At 41.6% G+C, this 27,195-nt stretch overlaps 1 protein-coding gene across 9 annotated transcripts in view; it reads right to left on the bottom strand.

Annotated features, from left to right (window-relative positions):
• Positions 1-27,195, bottom strand: part of HIVEP2 (HIVEP zinc finger 2) — a 218,688-nt gene that overhangs the window by 16,594 nt on the left and 174,899 nt on the right. For 8 of the 9 annotated variants that reach the window (XM_024997038.2, XM_059889915.1, XM_024997037.2 and 5 more), the window contains 4 exons: positions 25,805-25,899; positions 14,932-14,976; positions 8,712-14,272; positions 6,405-6,559 (listed from right to left, as the gene is read on the bottom strand). In XM_024997038.2, the coding sequence (XP_024852806.1) occupies positions 6,405-6,559; positions 8,712-13,886 (5,330 nt within the window). In that variant the 5' untranslated portion in view covers positions 13,887-14,272; positions 14,932-14,976; positions 25,805-25,899. The remainder of the gene's footprint in view (positions 1-6,404; positions 6,560-8,711; positions 14,273-14,931; positions 14,977-25,804; positions 25,900-27,195) is intronic. The other variant, XM_059889919.1, reaches the window with a different exon arrangement.

Genomic DNA, 27,195 nt, shown 5'->3' on the forward strand with positions numbered 1-27,195 from the left:
TGAAGTGAAGTCTAAATTTCAAGTGGCTTCTGGAAGGTACTGTTACATAATGAAAACTAGAGATTCTATTTTTCAATCAAATTTGCCTTTGTTTCTGGAAGGGTTTATAGAGAGGTTTGAAAGGATGTCTGAGGTCATCCAATTTAATTAAATCAGTAAGATGAACAAAGTCTTAGGTATTCACTGCAATAATCCTTGGAAGAAACCTACCCAGTGATCACCATTGGTCACATTTTTTTCAGAATTTAAGGAAAGATGACCCATCATAGCGTATAGCAGCATTCTACTGAATAACTCAGTGAACACAATTATCTCTTAAATCTCAGGCTAGAATTATGGGTCTACTGCCAAAGATATTTCTTTTGAGGATTCTTTTTATAACTTCCAAAGGTAGAGTGACCTACAAACACCCTAACTCAGTGTGGGCTGACTTAAAGGCCTTAGATTTAGTTTTTTGTTTGTTTGTTTTTAAATATTCTAAGAGCATTGCAAACTTCTCTATTTTGTTCCAGCTAATCCATTATCAGAAATAAAATTCACTTCTATTCGTCCAAACCACTGAAGGATTTTTAAGATAGAAAATCCATCCTATCAGCTCTGCTATGGATACTATTTGATCTTAACATTATCTATTTTTCAGTCAGTATCAATCCAGGTGAGAATTAAGTAGTCAAAAATATGAATAGTCAATTTTATGTACTTTTTAGTCCTTTAAATCTTTCCCCGTTTACAAAGAATTTTCAAAGTCAACTTTTTCTTCAAAACTAATTTGAAATTTATCTTTTATCTCATTGTCTTTTGTGATAAAGCAGAAAGGAACCTAAAGTTGCACAATATGTCACCTTTTAATACCAATATTCTCTGCCCCAAACTGGATGAAACTACCTAAGGACTACACAATAAAACAAATAATTTCATAGACAGCAATTCTTCTTCAGGGAAAGGTACTTCAAGCTTTCTGTGGTGCATCATTGTACTTGATGGAAAATGCATTTTATTTTCAAATAATACTATTTTAAATTCCTTAGCTGATTAACTTGCTTCCAGAATGAAAATTAAGTTCTGTATAAAATATAAATGTATTAGAAAAATCTGTACAAATAAAATATTTACCCTTCAAAAGTTTTACAGACCCATAAATCTACTTGATACAAGAATTAATGGATTTTTGAAAAAATATGGCAACCTACTCTAGTATCCTTGCCTAAGAAATCCCATGGACAGAGGTGCCTGGTGGGCTACAGTCCATGGGGTCACAAAGAGCTGGACATGACTTAGCAACTAAACAACAACAGCAATGAAATTATTAGGTCTATGTATTAGACAATACAGGAAACATATACACTTACAAATTTGGTCAGTAATTTTTTTTTTGGAAGTTATCACTTTGCAATGGCAAAATAAGAGGTTTTAACACATTTCTTGGAATAAACAACTGGTCACCACCAGGCAGAAGTTGGATCACAGATTAAGGAATGAATGAGATATATAGCCCATAAAGAGACAATGAAAGGAAGAGGAAATGAAATATTGGCACAGTCCTTTTGGATCATCAAAACACAGTAATAAAATGTTACATATGCTTTTCATTTGCATCTTTTGTTAGTGGAGAGGAGCTCCCCAAAGCACGCAGACCTGTGAAGGTCTCGCTTATCTAGCACAAGTGCACTGCTCTGAAGAAGACTGCTAGACACAAGGGTTGACTCAGTCACAGGAACTTCTTGGTCTCTGAGGAAAGATATTGTCTCTGTTTCTCTTGTTTGTGTTAAAAGATGAGGAATGTCCCAACAATACTGAGACAAGCTTCATGACGACAAACAATTGTGGCTTCAGTGGTGACATTACTCAGGCATCCACCCAAAGGGGGCCAACCCTCTGAGGGAACCAGCTTCCATAATCTATCTCCGAATGGTAAATCTATGTGAGAAACTGATATCTTGTATTACCAAGGCCGGCTGCGACGGACCATGCAGAAGCATGGCCGAGAGGAGCTACCCCACACCCGAGGTCAGGGGCAGCGGCTGAGAGCGCCAGGCTGCAACCACGCAGGAGCGGCCAAGAGGGGCTACCCCATGCCTGAGGTCAGGGGTGGCGGCCAAGAGGAGCAACCCCAAGTCCAAGGAGCTGCGGCTGTGCAGGTGCAGGAGGGCTGAGAGGAGCTACTCCACGTTGAAGGTCAGGAGGGGCGGCTATGAGGAGATGCCCCTCATCCAAGGTAAGGAGCAGCCGTGAACAGATACCCTACGTCCAAGGTAAGAGAAACCCAAATAAATGGTAGGGTTTATGAGAGGGCATCAGAGGGCAAACACACTGAAACCATAATCACAGAAAACTAGTCAATCTAATCACACTAGGACCACAGCCTTGTCTAACTCAATGAAACTAAGCCATGCCCATGGGGCAACCCAAGACAGGCAGGTCATGGTGGAGAGGTCTGACAGAATGTGGTCCACTGGAGAAGGGAATGGCAAACCACTTCAGTATTCTTGCCTTGAGAACCCCATGAACACTATGAAAAGGCAAAATGATAGGACACTGAAAGAGAAACTCCCCAGGTCAGTAGGTGCCCAATATGCTACTGGAGATCAGTGGAGAAATAACTCCAGAAAGAATGAAAGGATGGAACCAAAGCAAAAAGAATACCCAGTTGTGGATGTGACTGGTGATAGAAGCAAGGTCCGATGCTGTAAAGAGCAATATTGCATAGGAACCTGGAATGTCAGGTCCATGAATCAAGGTAAATTGGAAGTGGTCAAACAGGAGATGGCAAGAGTGAACATCGACATTCTAGGAATCAGCAAACTAAAATGGACTGAAATGGGTGAATTTAACTCAGATGACCATTGTATCTACTACTGCGGGCAGGAATCCCTTAGAAGAAATGGAGCAGCCATCATGGTCAACAAAAAAGTCCAAAATGCAGTACTTGGATGCAATCTCAAAAATGACAGAATGATCTCTGTTCGTTTCCAAGGCAAACCATTCAATATCACAGTAATCCAAGTCTATGCCCCAACCAGTAACACTGAAGAAGCTGAAGTTGAACGGTTCTATGAAGACCTACAAGACCTTTTAGAACTAACACCCAAAAAAGATGTCCTTTTCATTATAGGGGACTGGAATGCAAAAGTAGGAAGTCAAGAAACACCTGGGGTAACAGGCAAATTTGGTCTTGGAGTACAGAATGAAGCAGGGCAGAGGCTAATAGAGTTTTGCCAAGAAAATGCACTGGTCATAGCAAACACCCTCTTCCAACAACACAAGAGAAGACTCTACACATGGACATCACCACATGGTCAACACCGAAATCAGACTGATCATATTCTTTACAGCCAAAGATGGAGAAGCTCTATACAGTCAGCAAAAACAAGACCGGGAGCTGACTGTGGCTCAGATCATGAACTCCTTATTGCCAAATTCAGACTGAAATTGAAGAAAGTAGGGAAAACCACTAGACCATTCAGGTATGACCTAAATCAAATTCCTTATGATTATACAGTGGAAGTGAGAAATAGATTTAAGGGCCTAGATCTGATAGATAGAGTGCCTGATGAGCTATGGAGAGAGGTTTGTGACACTGTACAGGAGACAGGGATCAAGACCATCCCCATGGAAAAGAAATGCAAGAAAGCAAAATGGCTGTCTGGGGAGGCCTTACAAATAGCTGTGAAAAGAAGAGAAGAGAAAAGCAAAGGATAAAAGGAAAGGTATAAGCATCTGAATGCAGAGTTCCAAAGAATAGCAAGGAGAGATAAGAAAGCCTTCCTCAGTGATCAATGCAAAGAAATAGAGGAAAACAACAGAATAGGAAAGACTAGAGATCTCTTCAAGAAAATTAGAGATACCAAGGGAACATTTCATGCAAAGATGGGCTCGATAAAGGACAGAAATGGTAGGGACCTAACAGAAGCAAAAGATATTAAGAAGAGGTGGCAAGAATACACAGAAGAACTGTACAAAAAAGACCTTCATGACCAAGATAATCACGATGGTGTGATCACTGACCTAGAGCCAGACATCCTGGAATGTGAAGTCAAGTGGGCCTTCAAAGCTAGTGGAGGTGATGGAATTCCAGTTGAGCTATTTCAAATCCTGAAAGATGATGCTGTGAAAGTGCTGCACTCAATATGCCAGCAAATTTGGAAAACTCAGCAGTGGCCACAGGACTGGAAAAGGTCAGTTTTCATAATGATCCCAAAGAAAGGCAATGCCAAAGAATGCTCAAACTACAGCACAATTGCACTCATCTCACACGCTAGTAAAGTAATTCTCAAAATTCTCCAAGCCAGGCTTCAGCAATATGTGAACCGTGAACTTCCAGATGTTCAAGCTGGTTTTAGAAAAGGCAGAGGAACCAGAGATCAAATTGCCAACATTTGCTGGATCGTGGAAAAAGCAAGAGAGTTCCAGAAAAACATCTATTTCTGTTTTATTGACTATGCCAAAGCCTTTGATTGTGTGGATCACAAAAAATGTGGAAAATTCTGAAAAAGATGGGAATACCAGACCACCTGACCGGCCTCTTGAGAAACCTATATGCAGGTCAGGAAGAAACAGTTAGAACTGGACATGGAACAACAGACTGGTTTCAAATAGGAAAAGGAGTTCGTCAAGGCTGTATATTGTCCTCCTGCTTATTTAACTTATATGCAGAGTACATCATGAGAAACACTGGGCTGGAAGAAGCACAAGCTGGAATCAAGATTTCCGGGAGAAATATCAATAGCCTCATATATGCAGATGACACCACCCTTATGGCAGAAAGCGAAGAGGAACTCAAAAGCCTCTTGGTGAAAGTGAAAGAGGAGAGTGAAAAAGTTGGCTTAAAGCTCAACATTCAGAAAATGAACATCATGGCATCCGGTCCCATCACTTCATGGGAAATAGATGGGGAAACAGTGGAAACAGTGTCAGACTTTATTTTTTGGGCTTCAAAATCACTACAGATGGTGACTGCAGCCATGAAATTAAAAGACGCTTACTCCTTGGAAGGAAAGTTATGACCAACCTAGATAGCATATGCAAAAGCAGAGACATTACTTTGCCAACAAAGGTCCGTCTAGTCAAGGCTATGGTTTTTCCAGTGGTCATGTATGGGTGTGAGAGTTGGGCTGTGAAGAAAGCTGAGTGCCAAAGAATCGATGCTTTTGAACTGTGGTGTTGGAGAAGACTCTTGAGAGTCCCATGGACTGCAAGGAGATCCAACCAGTCCATTCTGAAGGAGAACAGCCCTGGGATTTCTTTGGAAGGAATGATGCTAAAGCTGAAACTCCAGTACTTTGGCCACCTCATGCGAAGAGTTGCCTCATTGGAAAAGACTCTGATACTGGGAGGGATTGGGGGGCAGGAGCAGAAGGGGATGACAGAGGATGAGATGGCTGGATGGCATCACCGACTCGATGGACATGAGTTTGAGTGAACTCCGGGAGTTGGTGATGGCCCGGAGGCCTGGTGTGCTGTGATTCATGGGATCGCAGAGAGTCAGACACGACTGAGGGACTGAACTGAACTAACAATTTAGAGTCAAACAGATAACATTACTTTGTCCTTTAAATATAATTAGAATAAATTCATGCTCATGGCAAGTTGTAAATTAGATCTGTTGTAGAGATAAGGTAATTACATCACAATCCCCAAATGTGGTTGATGTCCTTTAAATTTTTAAAATTTTAAAGCAAATATCTGGGCTTTTTCTCCAATGTGACTGGATTGAAGATACTTTTCTATCCAAATCTAAAACTTCACATTACACACATGTGTAATTTTTCTTAACTAGCTAGATAACAAAGTCATTGAACCTTATCATTTGAGTTTCTGCAACTCAGAATTCTTAAAAAGAAATTCCTAAAGACAGAGAAACTATCACAGATCAGAGGAGGCTGGGGAAACATGACAACTAAAAGCAAGACGGTGCTCTGGCTTGGGTCCTGGAAGAGAAAGAGGGAAGTGCAGGAACTGGTGAAATCCCATACATCTGGAGTTCAGGTAATAATAAAAGCAATAAAACCAACTAGATTCCAAGTGCACACGAGTGTGCAAGATTTCATTTTTGCAATGCAAAATAAAAATATGTCCATTAGTAACACAAGTGCTTGTAAAAATAATACTAAAGAATGAACAAACTTAGATGACATCAAAAGTCCAGCAATTTAAATTAGAGGTATGAAAATTTAAGGCAGAGGTTTAAACCATATACAATAAGACATTTTTATTAAAAGCAAGTCATGAAAGCATGGGCATAAACTCATTATCTGTTACCAAACAGACTTCAGAAATGTGTATAGAAAAAGAATTTGCTTTATGCTTCAGACCAGAGGAGATATGATATTTTCCACACAGACACTCAGGACCATTAACTCTGATGTCTAATAGAATAGTTGACATTTGCACTTATGTTTCCTTACCCTCCTTCAAAGATTTTAATTCGAATAGGCTCAGTTTGCTTGGATCCAATATCCTTATCTCCATGAATATCTCCTTTCCCTCTTTCCTTTAGGATACTTCCCACTAGTTTCCTTTCTAGTTTGCTGCCAAATAAAAAGGTCGCATCAGGTTTCATCTGCAGGAAAAAGAGAGAATCATTTTGTATGCATTCCCTAAAACAGAGAGGAAGCCCACATATTCCACTCTTTCATGGTCTCTGAAAATTAACCTAAATTCCATACTAAAAGGCCATAGGGTGGCTACATAAAAGAAGGGACAAGGGGGATAAAATCAAAAAAGAATGACAGTTTCTACAGAATAAATTCAACATTCTTTTAAAAACAAGACCCCATTAGCACATATACTGTGCAACACTAATAAGAATGTTAAAAACAAGTGCTGTATTTTGGAAGTAGCAAGTCAAGCAATCTCTATGCATTTCAAAAATATTCTCAAAAGTTATTAAAAAGAAATGGTAACTGAAATATACTGTATATTTTATAGATTTTATATTTATAAATCCTCCATTTACTTTTTTATTAGCATAAATTCCAAAATTGCCCTTATTAATATTTTTATAATTTTACATGTAAGGCAATAATTGTTCATGCAGAAGTAAACCCACTAATCCTTGGAAAAATGAGTTGAGAGAAAAAAATATGTATTATAAATATAAAATAAATTATAGTAAAAAGTATAGTCAATGGGAACAACTCCTTCCCCAGAAGTTTGCAGAGTTCAGTTCTGACATCCTGCAGTCTCCTTTGTTGACTGAAAAAAGATGCATAACATGAGAGTTGTGAGTTGAGTTTAATTTGAGGCAAAATGAGAAAGAGTTGACTCGTTGGAAACGATTCTGATGCTGGGAGGGATTGAGGGCAGAAGGAGAAGGGGAAGACAGAGAATGAGATGGCTGGATGGCATCACTGACTCGATGGACATGAGTCTGAGTGAACTCCGGGACTTGGTGATCGACAGGGAGGCCTGGCATGCTGCGATTCATGGGGTGACAGAGAGTCAGACACGACTGAGCAACTGAACTGACTGACTGACTGAGAACTGCAACCTGGGAGACAGCACTTTAGATAGCCCTGAGAAACTGCTCCAAAGAGTTAGTGTATGTGTGTGTTAGTTGCTCAGTTGTGTCCAACTCTTTGTGAACCCATGGACTGTAGCCCACCAGGCCTCTTTGTCCATGGCATTCTCCAGGCAAGAATATAGGAGTGGGTTGCCATTCCCTTCTCCAGGGGATCTTTGGCCCAGGGATCAAACCCGGGTCTCCTGCATTGCAGGTGATTCTTTACTGCCTGAGACACCAGGGAAGCCCCAGTGGTAGTGGGGGAAGGTCAATATATGAGATTTTGGTGAAGGGGGAGTTCAGTGCCATCAAACACTCTTCTTACAAAAGGTTTTCTGCCAGTCACGAGGAGCTGATGTCACTATGAAGGGATTTAGTACTTTTCTAGAAATGAGGAGATGCAAGGATTGGAAACTACTCATTGGCAAAGACCCTGATACCAGGAAAGATTGAAGGCCGGAGAAGGGGGCGACAGAGGATGAGACGGTTGGATAGCATCACTGAGTCAATGGACAAGTTTAAGCAAACTCCAGGAGATAGTGAAGGTCAGGGAAGCCTGGTGTGCTACAGTCCATGGAGTTGCAGAGAATTGGACACAACTGAGTGACTGAACAATAAGGACTGGAATCATGGAATCAGTTCCTGAAAAATATCTAACTATGTAAAGACCTGTTCCACCAGTTTCCCTGGAGTATAGAGTGCTTCACTCTCTACCCTGAATACCCTTCAGGGCATGTCGAAGGTCAACAGCTACAGAAGCACAGGTTCAGATGCAATCTCCGCAGAGGCAGATGGTAAATGCCCTTGGCAAGCACCAATTTGTAACTGACACCTTCCCGATCTTTCCTCTCTAGTGCTCACTCCTTGTTCTATGTCCTCATTTCACAATTTCCTGAATTCCTCACATCACCAAAAAGTTGATTTCCTAGGTCACTAACCCAGGTCGTTTGGAAGGGGGAGGAACTCTAAGGAATTAGCCCCTGAGGTGGGATTTCACAGCACCTAGCCGGAGAGATGCTTTGTGCTTGGGACAGTCCTAAGACCCTCATAACTAAGTTCACGTCAGTGGTTAAGGCCTGTCTACGGAGGATTCTGCCCACCTTGGCCTTCACTTTACTTGTATCTTTTTGGTCGTACATTCTTTACTACGTTATTCTGCTCAGCAATCAAATCCACAACACAGAACACTTTCAGAAACAAAGTTTGTTACCTGAGCAAACTGCTTCCAAGCACTTGACGATGTCAGTTTGCCAGTTCCAGGCCGGTGCATCGCAGCCAGAGTATAAATTTCTGCAGTGATTTTTTGCTTGGACCTCAGAAGAGCCAGTGTGGTCTTGGTGTTCAATCCGGATGGGTTTGGGTTACAGGAACTAATGCACCATGAAGCATAAACCGAGGATTTGAAGGTGGCCTGCTGCACATAATTGGGTTTTGTATAATTCAAGAAGCACCAACTCACAGTTGTTGTTGTCCGCAGACTGGGGAACTGAAGAATCTGCTGGAAATCTACCATGTCCGTGAAAAGAAGAGTTGAATTCGCCACTTTCCCACTTGGGCCTGAGGCCCTGTGGACCAGCACACCAGCAGGCAGCTTCTGGCCCTTTCCTTGCTCTTCGAGCTGACTGTCCCCAGGTGGTAAGGAGGAGGTCTGAGGGCTCATGCTCATATCAGAGGCTGTCTCATCAATGTCCAACTCATCTGAGGACTCTTTGCTTTCTGACTGCCCACTGGATGACTTCTGCCCCAGGGGGGAAGCTCGGGAGCCTGGCATGACAGGCTCCCTTGAGGGCACACTGGAAGAGGGATGGTCTTGAGATGAGGAGGGGGACAGTGAGGAGAAGGAAGATGACCCTGACGCCAAGCCATCCTTTGGCTCAGAAGCACAGCCCTGTCGAACCAGCTGGGGTTTCTGGGGGCGGGAGAGATCCTTCTTGATGTCTGAGTTGGTCAGCTCCACGGCGCTGAGCTCCTCCACGATCTGTCCATACATCTTTTCTTCCTTGACTCGTTTCTGCTGCTTTGTTTCCATGAAGAGTTCTAAGCTGCTGGCTGGAGAAAGCATACGTTTGCTGCCTCCCAGGGTGGCCACGCTGTCAGAGGTGGAAGGTAAACATAAGGGGATTGAGGACTCCAAGCCAAGGGGTAAAGTCTGAGGTACTTTCCAGATGGGGTATTTTTCCAAGCCTGCATGCTGCCCCAACACCTGGGCGATGTTAAATCCTATCCCTTGCATGGCCGCGTTGGTTACCAGGGTTCTTTGGGTCACATTCTCATCGACTTTGCATATGACAATGGCAGGGCTGTTCTGCCCAAGCATCTGAGAAATGCTTGTGTACATGACACTCCCATAGGATGGGACGTGCGTCTGGATCCTAACAGGAACCACCGTTCCCGGCAAGGACTGCAAGGGCCCAGCGCTCGCTGAGGCGAAATCTTCCTGAAGAACCTGCTCAGAGGGAGTATCCGTTGACTTGGTGCTCTCCCCAGAGGGAAACTTTGGAAGGAGGTTCTTTGAGGGTAGCCCTGATGTTCCTGAATAACCACCTGGGTAGGTTTGATCTTTCGTGTGTGCGTAATCAGCGGATTTCTTTCCAGTGTGTTCGGCCAAGGGCTCCAAGGGGTAGCTGGGGTGAACTTCTGCCTGGAAAGAAGGCTTGCCATAGCTCTTCGGAGCGTGCTGAGCAAGGGGATGGGGAAAGTGCGCCTGCCACCAGGGGGGCTGCTGGGCTGGTAAGTGAACCATACAGACGGTAGGATACTGGAACTGAAACAAGGCGCTCTGGATTGGAGAAAACGGGAGAGCCTCCTGATTGGGAAACAAATGTGACTGTTCAGACAAGTGCTTGCTTGCAATATAGGATGTCGGTTGTATCAAGGGATTTCTCAGAGATTCCTGACTATCCAGGTGCAGGATCTGCTGCTGGGCCAGGTGGAGGGGGCCTGAGCTCAGCTGGGGGCAGGGACCCACGACTTGCTTCCCTGGGTCCTCCGCCGGGAGGGGAGGGAGCACGGAGCATGCGTTGTGGGGCCACGTGGACCTGAGGCTGGCGTGTAGATGCTCCAGCTGCTCCTGCTTGACACCCAGATCCACGCCGGCCTCCCCCTGGGAGATCTCGGGAGAGCCGCTGAAGGACGCCTGGCGCACCAGAAAGCACTTCTTCCTCTCCCGGGATGGGGACAGCGCAGAGGCGGCCGACGCCCCGGCTGCGGGCGCGTGGGACAGGTTCCCATAATCAAATGACTTGCTCCGAATTTCTGGGACCTCCGTGGGGTGAGGACAAGGCATCTGCTCAGATGAGCAGCGTCGCATCTCCTTTTGGTGATGGTGGTGGCCGGGGACTGACAGTGAGTAGGAACCGGCGGGGACGGTCAAGAACTCCGAATGCTTTCCGAACTCATCCGGCTTGGAAGCCACAAGCTTCATGGTCTCCTCTCGATCGAAAGACATGGAGAAGCTGGAGCTGTGGGACAGGTTACTCTCTTGACTGGGGCTGCGGGAGAGGCCGGTGCCCGTGGACTCGAAGCTGGATTCCCCGGAGGAGTGCTCCATGTCCGCGAGTCGCAGACGCTTCTTTTTGGGCGGCAGCTTCTCGGCCGGGAGCTGGGAGAGGGTCTCACTTCTCTGGGGCCACTGGAACTCCTCCACCGGCTTTTCTGGCTCTTTGCTCTGCGTTTCCTTCTCTTTCTCCGGCTTGTCCGGCTCCTCGGTCACACGGATCTCCGGCACCTGGATGTTGTGCTGGCGCACCAGCCGGGGCGGCGCGTGGTAGGGCGGCGGCGGCGGCGGGACTTGCGGCGCGGGGGACGGTTTCCCTGTGCCCTCTGCGCCCTCCCCGGGCGGGGCCCACTCCGGGCTCACCGGGGCTTCGGAGATCTCGCTGTCGCACGTCTCGGAGGGTGATGAGGCTTTCTCCTGGGCGCTGGCCGCGAGTTCAGCGGACTCGGACCGCTCGAAGGAATTGGGGCGGCTCAGCGAGTTGGTGTGCTGAATCACAGAAATCACATTTCCAGGAGGCTTCCTGCCCGCTCCATCCGATTGCTTGTCCGGATCAGCCGACAAGGGTGACTCCTCCAACCCGAGAGAGGGACTCCCAGATTGCAGCGGGGGTCGACACAGGTCAAAGCGCTCAGAGTGCCCATGAGAAGGGTTTTCCTGTCCAGCCAGGCCAAACCCACTCCTCGCGCCTTCCTGCATCTGCAGCTTGGACTCGTAATCTGCAGTCGCGATGCCCAAGGGCGTGCTGCTGCAGATCATGGGGGTGTCCTCCTCGTCCCCCACGCTCTTTTCTTTCCGGCGTTTTCGAGTTTCGCAAGTGGTTCCAAACATGGTTGGCACGCCCTGGGATGGGGCCGAGGGATCCATGAAATACTCCCCGCCATGTTTTAAGGGGCTGATGCAGGAAGCATCCCTGTAGCTTTGCTTCATCGTCTCAGAGTCCTCCCACTTCTTATAGGGTTTGCGGCAGACGTCATAGTCATAGCCGACCCTGTCCCCAGGAATCAATTTCTTTTCCTTCAAAGATGGACCTGTGATGCTTTTGGACATCCTGCCATGGTGGTCTCCTTCCAGGTGCCCCTCCTGGACTGAAGGCAGCTCAAAAGCCGCTTGTCTCCTTAACATGCGCTGAGGTGGTATGCCTACTGTTCCTGGGTAGAACACATCATCCGAGCCAGTCATCCGCTCATCAAATGAGTGACTTCCTCTCAAAGAAGGAGGAAGACTTAAGTTAGTTGCTGAAGAAGTTGGCATTGAGTTGCTTCGAATAAGGGGTGAAGAGTCAACTGGAGCTTCGAGGAGAACTGGGTTGCTGCCTTGGAAATTGGCTGGATAAAGTTTTCCTTCATTCCTGATAGACGATGGAATCGTCTGGGATTGTCTTGACTCACTGTTGAATTTGGTGGATTTTAGCATGCCTGTCTGACTGGGGTCAATTTCCGCCTTGCTTGGGATCAGCTGTGAAACAGGATCTTCAAACATCTTGACATCTAGCCTGGTGTTGACGTGAGGTAATGAGTCCATGGTGCCCTTCCTACCCATCGTGGCGCGCTCCTGACTTGTGGTTGTAACACTGAGTGTATTTCTCGGACTAAGCCGACAGTATTTTCCAAAGATGATTTCTTCATAAGACTTCGCGTTTGTGTTTGGAGGGCTGATCTGCTGTTCTGCACTTTCTGAGCGGGAAAAGTAACCAGAGTCAGTGCTTCCTTTACTGTGCGGGCTCAGAAGGTTCAGAGATGGCTCAGAATCTTGTCCTTTTTTCTCTGACAGTCTTAGTGCAAGTTTCTGTTTAACTGTGTGAGAGTCATCGGCCTTAGTACTTAAAGTCGGATTTGGTAACATATCAGAGCCAATATACTGAGAGCTTTCATTAGGTAAAGGAATTCCGCTTTTGGGGATAATCAAAATCGGCACCTTCATTGGACCTCCCAGCGATTCTTCCAATGACCCGTGATAGCCACCTCTGCTGGCCATTTCCAATGGAATGGGTGGGCCAGGACTCATTTTGTCAGAAGCCTCGACAAACAAAGAACTCTCCTCATCTGTGTCTGTACTCTGTTCACCGTCCGAATGTATTTCTGCTTCTACATCAATAAAACCGGCCTCTAGATCCAATTTTGATACAGCTGACTCTGTGAAAGGGACTAATCCTGCCTTAATTGCATGGGCATGTGACTTCCTGTGCTTGTACAAATTGCTCTTCGTCTTAAAAGAGAAACCACAAGGTATACATGGATATGGCCGCTCACCGGTATGGGACCTGATGTGTTTTTTCAGTACGCTGGGTTTGGCACATGCCCTGCTGCAGTAAGGGCAAATGTACTTGCCGGGCTTTTTGGGTTTGTGCTCTTTTTTGTGAGCATCTTCGGACTGTTCGATACTTTTCTGGGAGTATTGGCTATAAGCAGGGTTCAGATTTGAAATCTTTTTTCTAGGATAACCACCACTGTGGCTGTGTATAGGAAAGGAAAATAGGTCCTCAGAGGCAACAGATGGCAAAGGGCCAGGGAAAAGCCACGGAGGGCCTTCGAGGCTCTGGTGTGGCTTGTTGCTGTGCATGACCCCCTGTGGCAATGAGTGCTGAGGAAAAGAGAGTGAATGTTGGCATGAATAAGGACTTGGACGGTGTGGTGGGTATTGCTTCTCTGTCACTTGCTGGACCACTTCACTAGGTGAGGCCAGTTTCCCAGAACCAAAGAGTTGTGCTGATGCTGTGTTTCCGATATGCTCAGGATCAATTTGTGGTTGCCGCTGTCCTTCTTGACTGCCAAAAGTGCTCATCTTAATAACAGCCGATTGTTCCTGTCTCCATCTACCTGATGCTTTATCAGTTTCTCCAGACCTTGAGGTAGCTTTTTGTCCTAGAGCTGTGTCCCCAGTGTCCATTTTGTCACACAAGGTCTCAAGTGCTAGTTTGCTTGAAAGCCGTGCAGACTCATGGAGTGTCTTCAAACTGTCCCTTTCAAAGCTTGCTTGCTTCCATGTTCCAGGGTGTCTGCAAACTTGCTGAGTTCTCCTTCTCTTTAGAACCTTCCACACCCACCCCGTAGTCTGTGGGCATTTGATGGTAATGTCCTTGGACCGGGGCTATAACACAGTTCTCTCCATTGTAGAAATGTCCATCCAAAAGCTAAGTGCAAATCTATAAAGATTTCTTATGGCATTTGAATATTTTCAACTAGGATGAAATTGGGATGATGAATAGTCTAGGAGAAATTTTGCCCATCAACTAGAGCAAAGTTCAACCGTCAGTTTCACTAAGACAAAATGGTCTGAAAGAAAACAGAATAAAACACAAAGAGATTGTCAATAACAGATATCAAGTAAGAAACTAAAACCAACCCTAAATATACAGCCTGAAATTAGATACAGTGAAAATATGTTTATTCCAAGAAATCCTTCTTATATCTGTTACACTAATTCCACAATTAAAGGTTATTAATTACAAATTTAATATAAGCATAAATCTCCTAACTTTTGGTCACCCTTTTAAACCCTCCTTAATCTTGATAAAATAAGAGCATTTAAAGGAAAACTTTTGATATGTACTTATAAAATCATAAAAATTTTAAAAGTCTTCATTAAAATAAATTTAGAGCTGTTGCTAACCAAGTTTTATGACTTACATGCTAAGTGTACTACATATTTCTCTATTTAGATTTGTTAAATGTATAATATGATATAATTTACAAGTATATAATACAATGTTAACATAAAATGTTATATGTATTATATATAATGTTAACATAAAATATAAGTGTATTTTATAGCTTAAAAACATTGATTAGACTAAGGCTGGCTGCAAGAATTAAAGATTGTCACAGAGCTTTGGAAAAGGCAGAAAAGTGCATCTAAATAAAATAGTTATAAAATCTTCATAATATGGATGACAAAATATATTTTGGGGAAAGTTAAAAAATATAATGTTTACCTGAATGGTTTAGAGTTCTCATGGGCATGATTGTCTTGTCGCTTCCTGGGTAGAAAATAAATACAGTTAGGAAATATTGTTCCATTAAGCTACAATACTGCCGATTACAAATGTCAATTTAAAATTCATTATATGTAGATCTCACAATGTTATGAGATGTAAGGAGATGGCAAGAGTGAACACCGACATTTTAGGAATCAGTGAACTAAAATGGATGGGAATTGGCAAATTTAATTCAGATCACCATTATATCTATTACTGTGGGCAAGAATTCCATAGAAGAAATGGAGTAGCCCTCATAGTCAACAAGAGTCCAAAATGCAGTTCAGTTCAGTTCAGTCACTCAGTCGTGTACAACTCTCCATGACACTATGGACTGCAGCATGCCAGGCCTCCCTGTCTATCGCCAATTCCCAGAGTTTACTCAAACTCATGTCCATCAAGTCGGTGATGACATCCAGCCATCTTTCCCGGCATCAGGGTCTTTTCAAATGAGTCAGTTCTTCGCATCAGGTGGCCAATGTATTGGAGTTACAGCTTCAGCATCAGTCTTTCCAATGAATATTCAGGACTGATTTCCTTTAGGATGGACTGGTTGTATCTCCTTGCAGTCCAAAGGACTCTCAAGAGTCTTCTCCAACACCACAGTTCAAAAGCATCAATTCTTCGGTGCTCAGCTTTCTTTAGAGTCCAACTCTCATATCCATACTGCTACTGGAAAAACCATAGCTTTGACTAGACGGACCTTTGTTGGCAAAGTAATGTCTCTGCAGTCTTAAAATGAAAGAATGATCTTGGTTCATTTCTAAGGTAAACCATTTGATATCATAGTAATCGAAGTCTATGCCCAACCACTAACGCCAAAGAAGCTGAAGTTGAACAGTTCTATGAAGAGACCTCTTGAGAAATCTGTATGCAGGTCAGGAAGCAACAGTTAGAACTAGACATGGAACAACAGACTGGTTCCAAATAGGAAAAGGAGTTCGTCAAGGCTGTATATTGTCACCCTGTTTATTTAACTTCTATGCAGAGTACATCAGGAGAAATGCTGGACTGGAAGAAACACAAGCTGGAATCAAGATTGTCGGGAGAAATATCAATAACCTCAGATATGCAGATGACACCACCCTTATGGCAGAAAGTGAAGAGGAACTCAAAAGCCTCTTGATGAAAGTGGAAGTAGAGAGTGAAAAAGTGGGCTTAAAACTCAACATTCAGAAAATGAAGATCATGGCATCCAGTACCACCCCTTCATGGGAAATAGATGGGGAAACAGTGGAAACAGTGTCAGACTTTATTTTTTGGGCTCCAAAATCACTGCAGATGGTGACTGCAGCCATGAAATTAAAAGATGCTTACTCCTTGGAAGGAAAGTTATGACCAACCTAGATAGCATATTCAAAAGCAGAGACATTACGTTGCCAACAAAGGTTCGTCTAGTCAAGGCTATGGTTTTTCCTGTGGTCATGTATGGATGTGAGAGCTGTACTGTGAAGAAGGCTGAGCACCGAAGAATTGATGCTTTTGAACTGTGGTGTTGGAGAAGACTCTTGAGAGTCCCTTGGACTGCAAGGAGATCCAACCAGTCCATTCTGAAGGAGAACAGCCCTGGGATTTCTTTGGAAGGAATGATGCTAAAGCTGAAACTCCAGTACTTTGGCCACCTCATGCGAAGAGTTGACTCATTGGAAAAGACTCTGATGCTGGGAGGGATTGGGGGCAAGAGGAGAAGGGGACGACAGAGGATGAGATGACTGGATGGCATCATTGACTCGATGGACGTGAGTCTGAGTGAACTCCGGGAGTTGGTATGGACAGGGAGGCCTGGCGTGCTGCGATTTATGGGGTCGCAAAGAGTCGGACACGACTGAGCGACTGATCTGATCTGATCTGATCTAGAAGGTTATAAGACCTTCTAGAACTAACACCAAAAAAAAAAAAAAAATGTCTTTTTCATCATAGTGGACTGGAATGCAAAAGTAGGAAGTCAGGAGATACCTGGAGTAAGGCAAGTTTGGCCTTGGAGTACAAAATGAAGCAGGGCAAAGGCTAACAGAGTTTTGCCAAAAGAACACATTGGTCATAGCAAACATCCTCTTGCAACAACACAATAGACAACTTTACACATGAACATCATCAGATGTTCAATACCGATATCAGACTGATTATATTCTTTACAGTTGAAGATGAAGAAGCTCTATAAGTTAGCAAAAACAAGACTGGGAGTTTACTGTGGCTCAGATCATGAACTCCTTATTGCAAAATGCAGACTTAACTGAAGAAAGTAGAGAAAACCACGAAGTCATTCAAGTGTGACTTAAATCAAATCCCTTACAATTATACAGTGAAAGTGCCAAACAGATTCAAGGGATTAGATCTGATCAACAGAGTGCCTGAAGAACTATGGATGGAGGTTCAAAACATTGTACAGGAGGTGGTAATCAAAACCATCCCCAGGAAAAAGAAATGCTAAAAAGGCAAAATGGTTGTCTGAGGAGACCTTACAAATAGCTGAGAAAGGAAGAGAAGTGAAAGGCAAAGGAGAAAAGGAAAGATATACCCATCTGAATGCAGAGTTCCAAAGAATAGTAAGGAGAGATAAGAAAGCCTTCCTAAGTGATCAATGCAAAGAAATAGAAGAAAACAATAAAATGGGAAAGACTAGAGATCTCTCAAGAAAATCAGAGATACCAAGGGATTATTTCATGTGAAGATGGACACAATAGCGGACAGAAACAGTACAGATCTAACAGAAGCAGAAGATATTAAGAAGAAGTGGTAAGAATACACAGAAGAACTATACAAAAAATATCTTAATGACCCAGATAACCACAATGGTTTGATTACTCACCTAGAGCCAGACATTCTGGACTACAAAGTCAAGTGGGCCTTAGGAAGCATCACTATGAACAAAGCTAGTGATGGAATTCCAGCTGAGCTATTTCAAGTCCTAAATGATGATGCTGTGAAAATGCTGCACTCAATATGCCAGCAAATTTGGAAAACTCAGCAGTGGTCACAGAACTGGAAAAGCTGTTTTCATTCCAATCCCAAAGAAATGCAATGCCAAAAAATGTTCAAACTACCACACAATTGCACTCGTTTCACATGCTAGCAAGGTCATGCTCAAAATCCTCCAAGCTAGGCCTCAACAGTACATGAACTGAGAATTTCCAGATGTACAAGCTGGATTTAGAAAAGGCAGAGGAACCAGAGATCAAATTGCCAACATCTGTTGGATCATAAAAAAAAAGCAAGAGAGTTCCAGAAAAACATCTACTTCTGCTTCATTGACTACGCTTATTCCTTTGACTGTGTGGATCACAGAAAACTGTGGAAAATTTTTAAAGAGATGGGAATACCAGACCACCTTATCTGCCTCCTGAGAAACCTGTATGCAGCTCAAGAAGCAACATTAGGAACCTGACATGGAATAACAGACTGGTTCCAAATTGGGAACAGGGTATATAAAGACTGTATATTATCATCCTGTTTATTTAACTTATATGCAGAGTACATCATATGGAATGCCAGGCTGTCTGAAGCATAAGCTTGAATCAAGATTGCCGGGAGAAATATCAGTGACCTCAGATATGCAGATGATACCACCCTTATGGCAGAAAGTGAAGAGAAACTAAAGAGCTTTTTGATGAAAGTGAAAGAGGAGAGTAAAAAAGTTGGCTTAAAACTCAACATTCAAAAAACGAAGATCATGGCATCTGGTCTTATCACTTCATGGCAGATAGATGGGGAAACAATGGAAACACTGACAAACTTTATTTTCTTGGGCTCCAAAATCAATGTGTGACTGCAGCCATGAAATTAAAAGATGCTTGCTCCTTGAAAGAAAGGCTATGACAAACCTAGTCAGCATATTAAAAAGCAGAGACATTACTTTGCTGACAAAAGTCTGTAGAGTCAAATCTATGGTTTCCCAGTAGTCATGTACTGATGTGAGAGCTGGACCATAAAGAAAGCTGAGCATGGAAGAATTGATGCCTTTGAACTGTGGTGCTGGAGAAGACTCTTGAGAATCCCTTGGACAGGAAGGAGATCAAACCAGTCAATCCTAAAGGAAATCAACCCTGAATGAAAAATCACTGGAAGGACTGATGCTGAAGCTGAAGCTTCAATACTCTTGCCACCTGATGGGAAGGGCCTACTCATTGGAAAAGACCCTGCTGCTGGGAAAAACTGAAGGCAGGAGGAAAAGGGAATGACGGGATGAGATGGTTGAATAGCATCACCAACTCAACGGACACGAGTTTGAGCAAACTCTGGGCGATGCTGAAGGACAGGGAAACCTGGTGTGGTGCAGTCCATGGGGTCACAAAGAGTTGGACATGACTGAGCGACTGAACAGCAAACACCACCATATTATGTGCTCTAAAAAATACAGCAAGTAACTGCTTTAGAAAACACTAAAGTAGTAAACATAATATTGATTGTCACTATGCCTAAGGATAACTCAAGGAGAAAAAAATTTTTTAAACTTCAGTCATATTTTCTAAAATATAAGATTAACATATTAAAACATCTTAGACTTTTGACAGAAAGGCTTGGCTTTAATTCCTTAGATAATAAAAAGTTGAGTGGGTTTTTAAAATTTAACCTGTAGATTAAAAAATTTTTTAAATAAATATCCTTTTTAGGAAATTTGCATGACAGCAAGGTGAAAAAGTCTTCCAGATGACTATAAATGGCTCAGGAAAACTTGATGACTTAGAAACTATTAGATATTAAGTGAATACTCAGTTTCCATAACGGAATGGCCAATGTAGTACACAAAGAATTTTGAGAACTTCAATGTTCAATTGTATCAATTATGATGATATCTGATGTGTTTCCTTAATAGGCAATATAGCAGTATTTATAGTAGAAAGAAAGCTCATATTCTTTGGTCCAGGAATTCCATTTCTTGAAATGTGTCCTTACAGATGTACACAAGAGCACAAAGATGTGTGTACAAGGATTACTTAGGTCAATTAAGGCTCAGTCATAAGACTCAGCCACTTAAAGAAAATTAAGTGTATCTATAAGTACTAATATAAAAGCTCATCCAGAAGGTAGTAACATTGGATGTAAAATAGTTTATTGGGCCCTAGAATGTATTTTATAATCCCATTTGTGTAAAAGAGAAACAGGCAATAAACAGGAAATTTCTGTAAGGATGCCAAACAGCTTTTATATTAGTTAAATCACAGAAGTGGAGCCAGGGAGTCAAAAGAAGGGACAAAGGAAGGGATTTCTACCTTTAACCTTATGACTTCTGGTAATCTTTATTTTTCTTTATTTCTTTTTTTTTTTTTTACCATGAGTATGTCCAATGCAGGAGACATAAGAGACTCGGGTTCGATTCCTGATTTGGGAAGATCCCCTGGAGGAGGGCTTAGCAACCCACTCCGGTGTTCTTTCCCAGAGAATGTCCATGGATAGAGAGGCCTGGCAGCTACAGTCCATGGGGGTCACAGAGTCAGACACGACTGAAGTGATTTAGCATGTACTCATGGATGTTCACATTTTAAATAAAATATTTGTTAAAAAAGATGCCACTGTGTAAATGTACTGTAATTTCCCAAACTAAAACTCAAACACTGATTTTATTTCCATGACCAATTTGGTCCCTAATATAGCACGCTACTGTGAGATAATAGGTATACTTGGAAAAGGGGGAAAAACATGGAATAAATAAATCTTTTGGATGAGAAATCAGAAGCCCCCAGGTATCTGAAGCAAGGTATCTGTAATCAAGAAGTCCTTCTGGGGACTCCACCAGTGGCCCAATGGTTAAGACTGTCTTCCATACTTAGGATCAGAACCAGAATCAAATCCACGTTTGGCTGACTGCCAAGCATAAGGGGTTCTCACCTTCCCAACCAGCATCCCCTACTCCCAGCTCAACTGTTAAGTTTTATTACAATGTAAAATAAAACATGGGCTTCCCTGGTGGCTCAGTGGTAAAGAATCTGTCTGCCAATGCAGGAGATGTGGGTTTGACCCCTGGGAGAGGAAGATCCCCTTGAGAAGGAAATGGTAACCCACTGCAGTATTCTTGCCTGGGAAATCCCATGTACAGAGAAGCCACCAGACTCAGTCCATGGGGTCGAAAAAAGAGTCAGACACAACTTAGCAACTGAACATAAGAGAAAAAATACATCTGCAATAACGCTTTCTTCTAAGTATTTTCACTTGACTCTGATACTTGCAGTGCTTGAATTTTTCATAGTCCTGAGAGAATATATGAGTTCTGTATGGATTTCAAACAAATCCACAATTTAAACAATGTTAAAATCTGTATATTGAAGTATTAATGAAGACAGCCCCTTGTGAGACCATGATTAAGTCTCATGACATACAACTGTTTGACTTTGTTCCTTGAAAAGCATTACTTTTAAGAAAGTATTAATAAGAACCTCACAAGTGAAAATTAGGCATATGGTCACTTGCCACTTCTCAGTTTTCACAGAATATATAATTTTGCTTAAAACATGGACTTGAAGTTAAACACATACATAAAATTTTATGAAAAACAGGACTGGGATACTATATTTAATAATTAAATACAATATAGTATTTTTGTGTAGCAATGAAACAATAACTTTTAAAATCAGATTTAACTTTTGTGGTTTACAGTAAAGAATTACATTTATCATGGGAAATAGATGGGGAAACAGTGGAAACAGTGTCAGACTTTATTTTTAGGGGCTCCAAAATCACTGCAGATGTTGGCTGCAGCCATGAAAATAAAAGACGCTTACTCCTTGGAAGGAAAGTTATGACCAACCTGGATAGCATATTCAAAAGCAGAGACATTACTTTGCTAATAAAGGTCTGTCTAGTCAAGGCTATGGTTTTTCCTGTGGTCATGTATGGATGTGAGAGTTGGACTGTGAAGAAGGCTGAGCGCCGAAGAATTGATGCTTTTGAACTGTGGTGTTGGAGAAGACTCTTGAGAGTCCCTTGGACTGCAAGGAGATCCAACCAGTCCATTCTGAAGGAGAACAGCCCTGGGATTTCTTTGGAAGGAATGATGCTAAAGCTGAAACTCCAGTACTTTGGCCACCTCATGCAAAGAGCTGACTCATTGGAAAAGACCCTGATGCTGGAAAAGACCCTGATGCTGGGAAAGATTGAGGGCAGGAGGAGAAGAGGACGACAGAGGATGAGATGGTTGGATGGCATCACCGATTCAATGGACATGGGTTTGGGTGGACTCTGGGAGTTGGTGATGGACAGGGAGGCCTGGCGTGCTGCGATTCATGGGGTCGCAAAGAGTCGGACACGACTGAGCGACTGAACTGAACTGAATTGAAATCTTAAACTAGCTATATACAATTCTTATCCGCTAAGGACATATAAAAATAAAAGCACCAAATAAAATTCAAGGAAACGTAATAATATTTTTCTATTAAAGAACAGACCAGAAGATGAAGAAAAGTGATTTACACAAAATTCAAAAGTAGATCAGAAATAATACATTAATGGTCAGAAAAATATTATCTGGAATAGTTATTTAATTATCGATGGGTTTAAATTTTAAAGGACAAATCAGAAAAAGTCACACCTACTTTTTATTTTTAAAAAACAATCTTGCTGATACTAATAGAAGAACATCCTATATTCCAATAGCATTTATTATTCAGAAAATGTTTTAAAAATCACAACTTTGATCCCAGTAAAAAACACATTGACTCAATTATGTAAATAGCTTCAGTCAGGAAAGTTAGTTGCTCAGTCATGTCTGACTCTTTGTGATCCATGGGCTATAGCCCACAAGGCTCCTCTGTCCACAGAATTCTCCAGGCATAAATACTGGAGTAGGTTGCCATGTCCTATTCCAGGGGATCTTCCCCCAGGGGTCGAACCTGGGTCTCCGGCACCTCAGGCAGATTCTTTACCACTGAGCCACCAGACTTCCCTGAATCAGTCAGGAAAACCTCCTCCTTTTAAATTTCTAAGGTAAACCCACGCAAGATGTCTTACCATTTTATCATAAATTAGATAAACCTAGTATCATTCTCCCTACTTCTGTCCAAGAAGAGGTTCTGTCCTTCTGCCTGAACTGAAGATCCCAGTAGGACTTGGGACATCTTCTGGTCTACATTCCTTTGAACTATAATGTCTAACTTTTCACTTCAGTTACAAGCTTATTAGGGACTATTACACAATTTTGTGTAATTAGACTATTATTAGGGAACTGGAAATCACTCCTATTTCACATGTACTGTTTACATGAGATTTTAAACATATATGAGGATATAACTCTCTAACCCATCCTTCAACTAACTGCTATCCATAAAACCACTTTCCTTCTTGGAGTTTCTGAGGCACATTGAAACGTAGATGGGAGAAAACAGGAGTGACGGATCCTTTGGGAATTTACTGATCCTATTCATGAATCATTTGGACTCTTTTCGTTAATCTCTTGTCTTCGATCGCTTTATCTTGGAGACTGAAAAAATTCTGCAGTGCAAATGGTTTGCACCATAGATCTATTCCTGGGCATACATGGCACGTCTTTCTGGACTTCAAAGTCTCTTTGCTGCTCTCCTGAACTTACACTTAGGAAAATAAATTCACTTGAAAATCCATAAGGCTTTCAAAGTTTAATAATGACATTTGTCTTTTTTTGGTGATACTTTTAAAGGATACTTTTACTTAGCCATCTACTTCTACCAACAATGGTAGAAATTCTTGAGCTTGTGTTGTATTAATGAAATGTATGAAAATTCTTATAAGATAGAGAAATATCTTCTTTGTATCTCAGAATATTATTATAAACCATCAAATGTATCATTGTATATATCTGTAATTTTAGTATAATTTTCTCAATAGAAATCTACTTGGAGCTTTGAAGATCAGTAGTAATATAGTTAATTATAGCTACATTACTTCTCAATGATTGTATAGATGGATTTCATTTTTCAAATTCTCTAATTATGTGTTAAAAGTATATCTCCAATTTCCCCAATCAATTGATGTGTTAAAAATGCAATATTAGAGCAATCCTCACATGGAAAGAAAATAGCTGGTTATCATTTCGTTCTCTGAGGTTTCTTTTTATGGTAACCAAACCCACGCAAATTCACTTTTGGCACCCACTGCCAACAAAGGAACAGTATTCCAAACACAGCTTCACATTCACATTGAAATTTTTCCCTCATGCCTTTGAGTGCTCTGAAAGGAGTAGGATAATTTGCAGGAGGATATGACTTTGGGGTTTCCTGTGGATAGTGCTCTAGCCCATAGGAGTCCTTCGGTTAGTAAAGAAAGACAGGCATTGTCTTGCAGGCTCCGTGCATTTTTCTGAGTGGAGTAATATTGAAAAAGACACTACCTTCTGCATGCTGTCTCAGTGGTAACAGAACTAAAGTAATTGAGCAAAAGAAAAGAAAATGATATTACTTGGAAGAGTTGCCATTTTTCTAAAAGTGTGCCCACTCCTTTGGCCATGCTTCAGTCCCACTCAAATAAATTTGGCACCCAGTTAAATAATTTCCTCAGACAGGCCCTGAGAGGAAAGGCACAGAAACAGCCTCCCGTGTAGACCTCCACAGAGGTCTCTTCAGGATAACAGCTGGGTGGGATTGGCAGCCGGGCAGCCCAGCTCTGTAGACGAATAAAGGCCTACAGTACCCAGGGTTGTCAATCTGGGATCTTTTGCTTAGAAAAACAGTATCTTAGAAAAAAACTTTACCTCAGGAAATTAATCATTACTTGAGTGGTGGCAAAAGTCAAGTGAGCATTAAATAATAACATCCTAAATAATAATGGTATAAAATGACAGGTTATAAACACTACTTCTCTACTTCCAATATTTTAATAATAGAACATTTTTTAAAAACTAAAATGGTGACTTGGTCTTTTTTGAGGCATTGTTGGAATTACACTTGTAAATAAAACAGATGTCTTCTGATAATAATTACTGGACAAAAATTTAGAGGCCATTTCCATGTATTTGCTTTCAAAATGTCATAGATCAACTGCAAAATAGGTTAAGAAATACACGAGCATCTCAGAGCACTGCTGCTTTAACACAGACGGACCCACAAGTCATACCACCTATGAGTACCGGATGAAGGAAAAAAGGATCTACCGAAAAACCAAGAGCAGTGCCAGAGTCCAGCTGAATACAGACTTATTTCCACAGGATGATTAAAAAAGGGCACCTTTCTGAGAGCCAAATTCATTATAAATGCTTCTTTTATTAGTCAAAATTCCCATCACAACCTTAGTTCTCCTTAAAAGGAGCAAGTAGCCAATATGAGGAAGGTACTGTATACTATATAAAACCTTGCCAAGCACTTAAGAGAACTTCTGGAGAAAAAGTAAAGAGATTGAGATGATCACCATCTAGTTTGACATACATTAAAATTTAACTGGACATTTCAAACCTAATGGAAAACTGAACAGTATTTTTTGCATGTTGGTTACAATGACTGCAGACAGTTGTACAGTTTGCATATCTGTCCAAAGTTTTTATGACTTAGGACTACAGCTTACTAATTTTAATATTTTGTCATAAGCTTTTTGCAAATTTTTTACAATTGTGATTTTGCTCTCCTGGTGGAATGTTTTCATATTCTATAACAAAAGTTATTAGGTTTTACTATGCAGAATTTTGTATGAAAATAAATTCTGCCAGAAAGAAATTCTCTTAAATGAAGCTGCTTCAATTAAGCAAATTATAATTAAAACTGGGCTATTATGAAAAACAAAACAAAACCTTCACTCACTAAATAGCATATACATTGTTTCTTCCCAGACTGGATGATAGTCAATTCACATATGGGTGGATGCACAGTAAGTTAAAAGTTCTCTTCAAGTTAAATGTAAAACTCATAGAATAAAATAATAAATGTCAGCTATTAACCTGTTATCCTCATATCAAAAAAGTGCATCACAGCCGTCTTTGCTTTCAACGATGCCAACTCCCTCCACAGGAACACATGCACAACTTCTGGGAATCTAAAAAATAAACAATAAGATCTTTTAAAAATGATGAACCTTGTAGTCAATTTAACTGACACACTACTCATAGAAATGCTCTCCTTGAGAAAAGAAAATTTGGAACTGGATCCTTCAAGACTTTTTTTCTTTCAAGAAAAAATTTCCTGTCTTTTCACATCTTTTGAATAAGTTCTTGCATTAAAAGAGAATATTCTGTTACAGTAAACGTGGAAGCAATGTGGAAAATAATGCTAGAATTAAATCAATGTATTGGAACTAGAAATTATGCCACTGCAATCCATGATACAAATCTGACTTAAAGCTGATTCCCACTAAACTTCTTTGGTGCATCAGCAACTAAACTCCCCAGGATGAAGACTCAGATAACCTCATAGAAAATTCTTTTCTATAGTTTATTTCAGCAATGTTATGTTCCATGCTAAAATTAATTTCTGAAATAGGAAGCCAAAACCAACCAAAGTTAAATCCTGAGACATAACAAACTCTGGAAAGTAACGAAGAAAGGAACTTTCTCATACTTAGAATTAATTTATTCAAGCCTGATCCAAAAAAAATGCATAGAAGATCAGTCAAAGTACATAATCCAAATAGATTAATCAGTCACCATCTTCAGATGGTTTATCTCCCAGTATAAAAGGCCCATATAAAATAGTACTACATATCTATAGATATCCACTGTATATTTGTTCATTTTTAAAAACATTGCTCTTTCTTCCAGACAAGTTATGTCTCATAGAAAGGACTAAAGCATCAAGACATGAGAGTTAAAATGTGCCTTAATCCAGTACCATTTCATGTGACTGTTCAAAATGCTTAAAGGAAGCAGTTAGCTTTAATTTTCTCCTCCTCTTTGCATATCACTTCAGGACACCCTGTGCACTTTGCAACATGAATCATTATAAGCACGTAGGCCCACTCGGTTCCTCAAAAGACACAAAAGGTGCAAAAATAGCTTCTGCAATTGAAGCAAGAACCACGTCAGCAGCCAGATGAATGTGGGTGGTCAGATAAGATTCTGTTGCTGCAAAGGGCAAATTATTAAGCGAATGCTAGATTTATTTTCTTTCTAAACTTTGTTCTTGCCTCAAATCAACCATTTTCTGGCACTTAAATGACTCTTGACAAGCTCCACCATTTTCAAAATTGAAAGCTTCATCAAAGCCAAAGAGCATGACTGATTAAACACTGAGGGAATAGTGATGGGGTCCTTCAAGATATATATGTATGTATGTATGTCTATGTATGCTGCTGCTGCTAAGTCGCTTCAGTCGTGTCTGACTCTGTGCGACCCCA

Source organism: Bos taurus, chromosome 9 (genome assembly GCF_002263795.3).
Source record: "Bos taurus isolate L1 Dominette 01449 registration number 42190680 breed Hereford chromosome 9, ARS-UCD2.0, whole genome shotgun sequence".
In the NCBI taxonomy this organism is placed as follows: Eukaryota; Metazoa; Chordata; class Mammalia; order Artiodactyla; family Bovidae; genus Bos; species Bos taurus.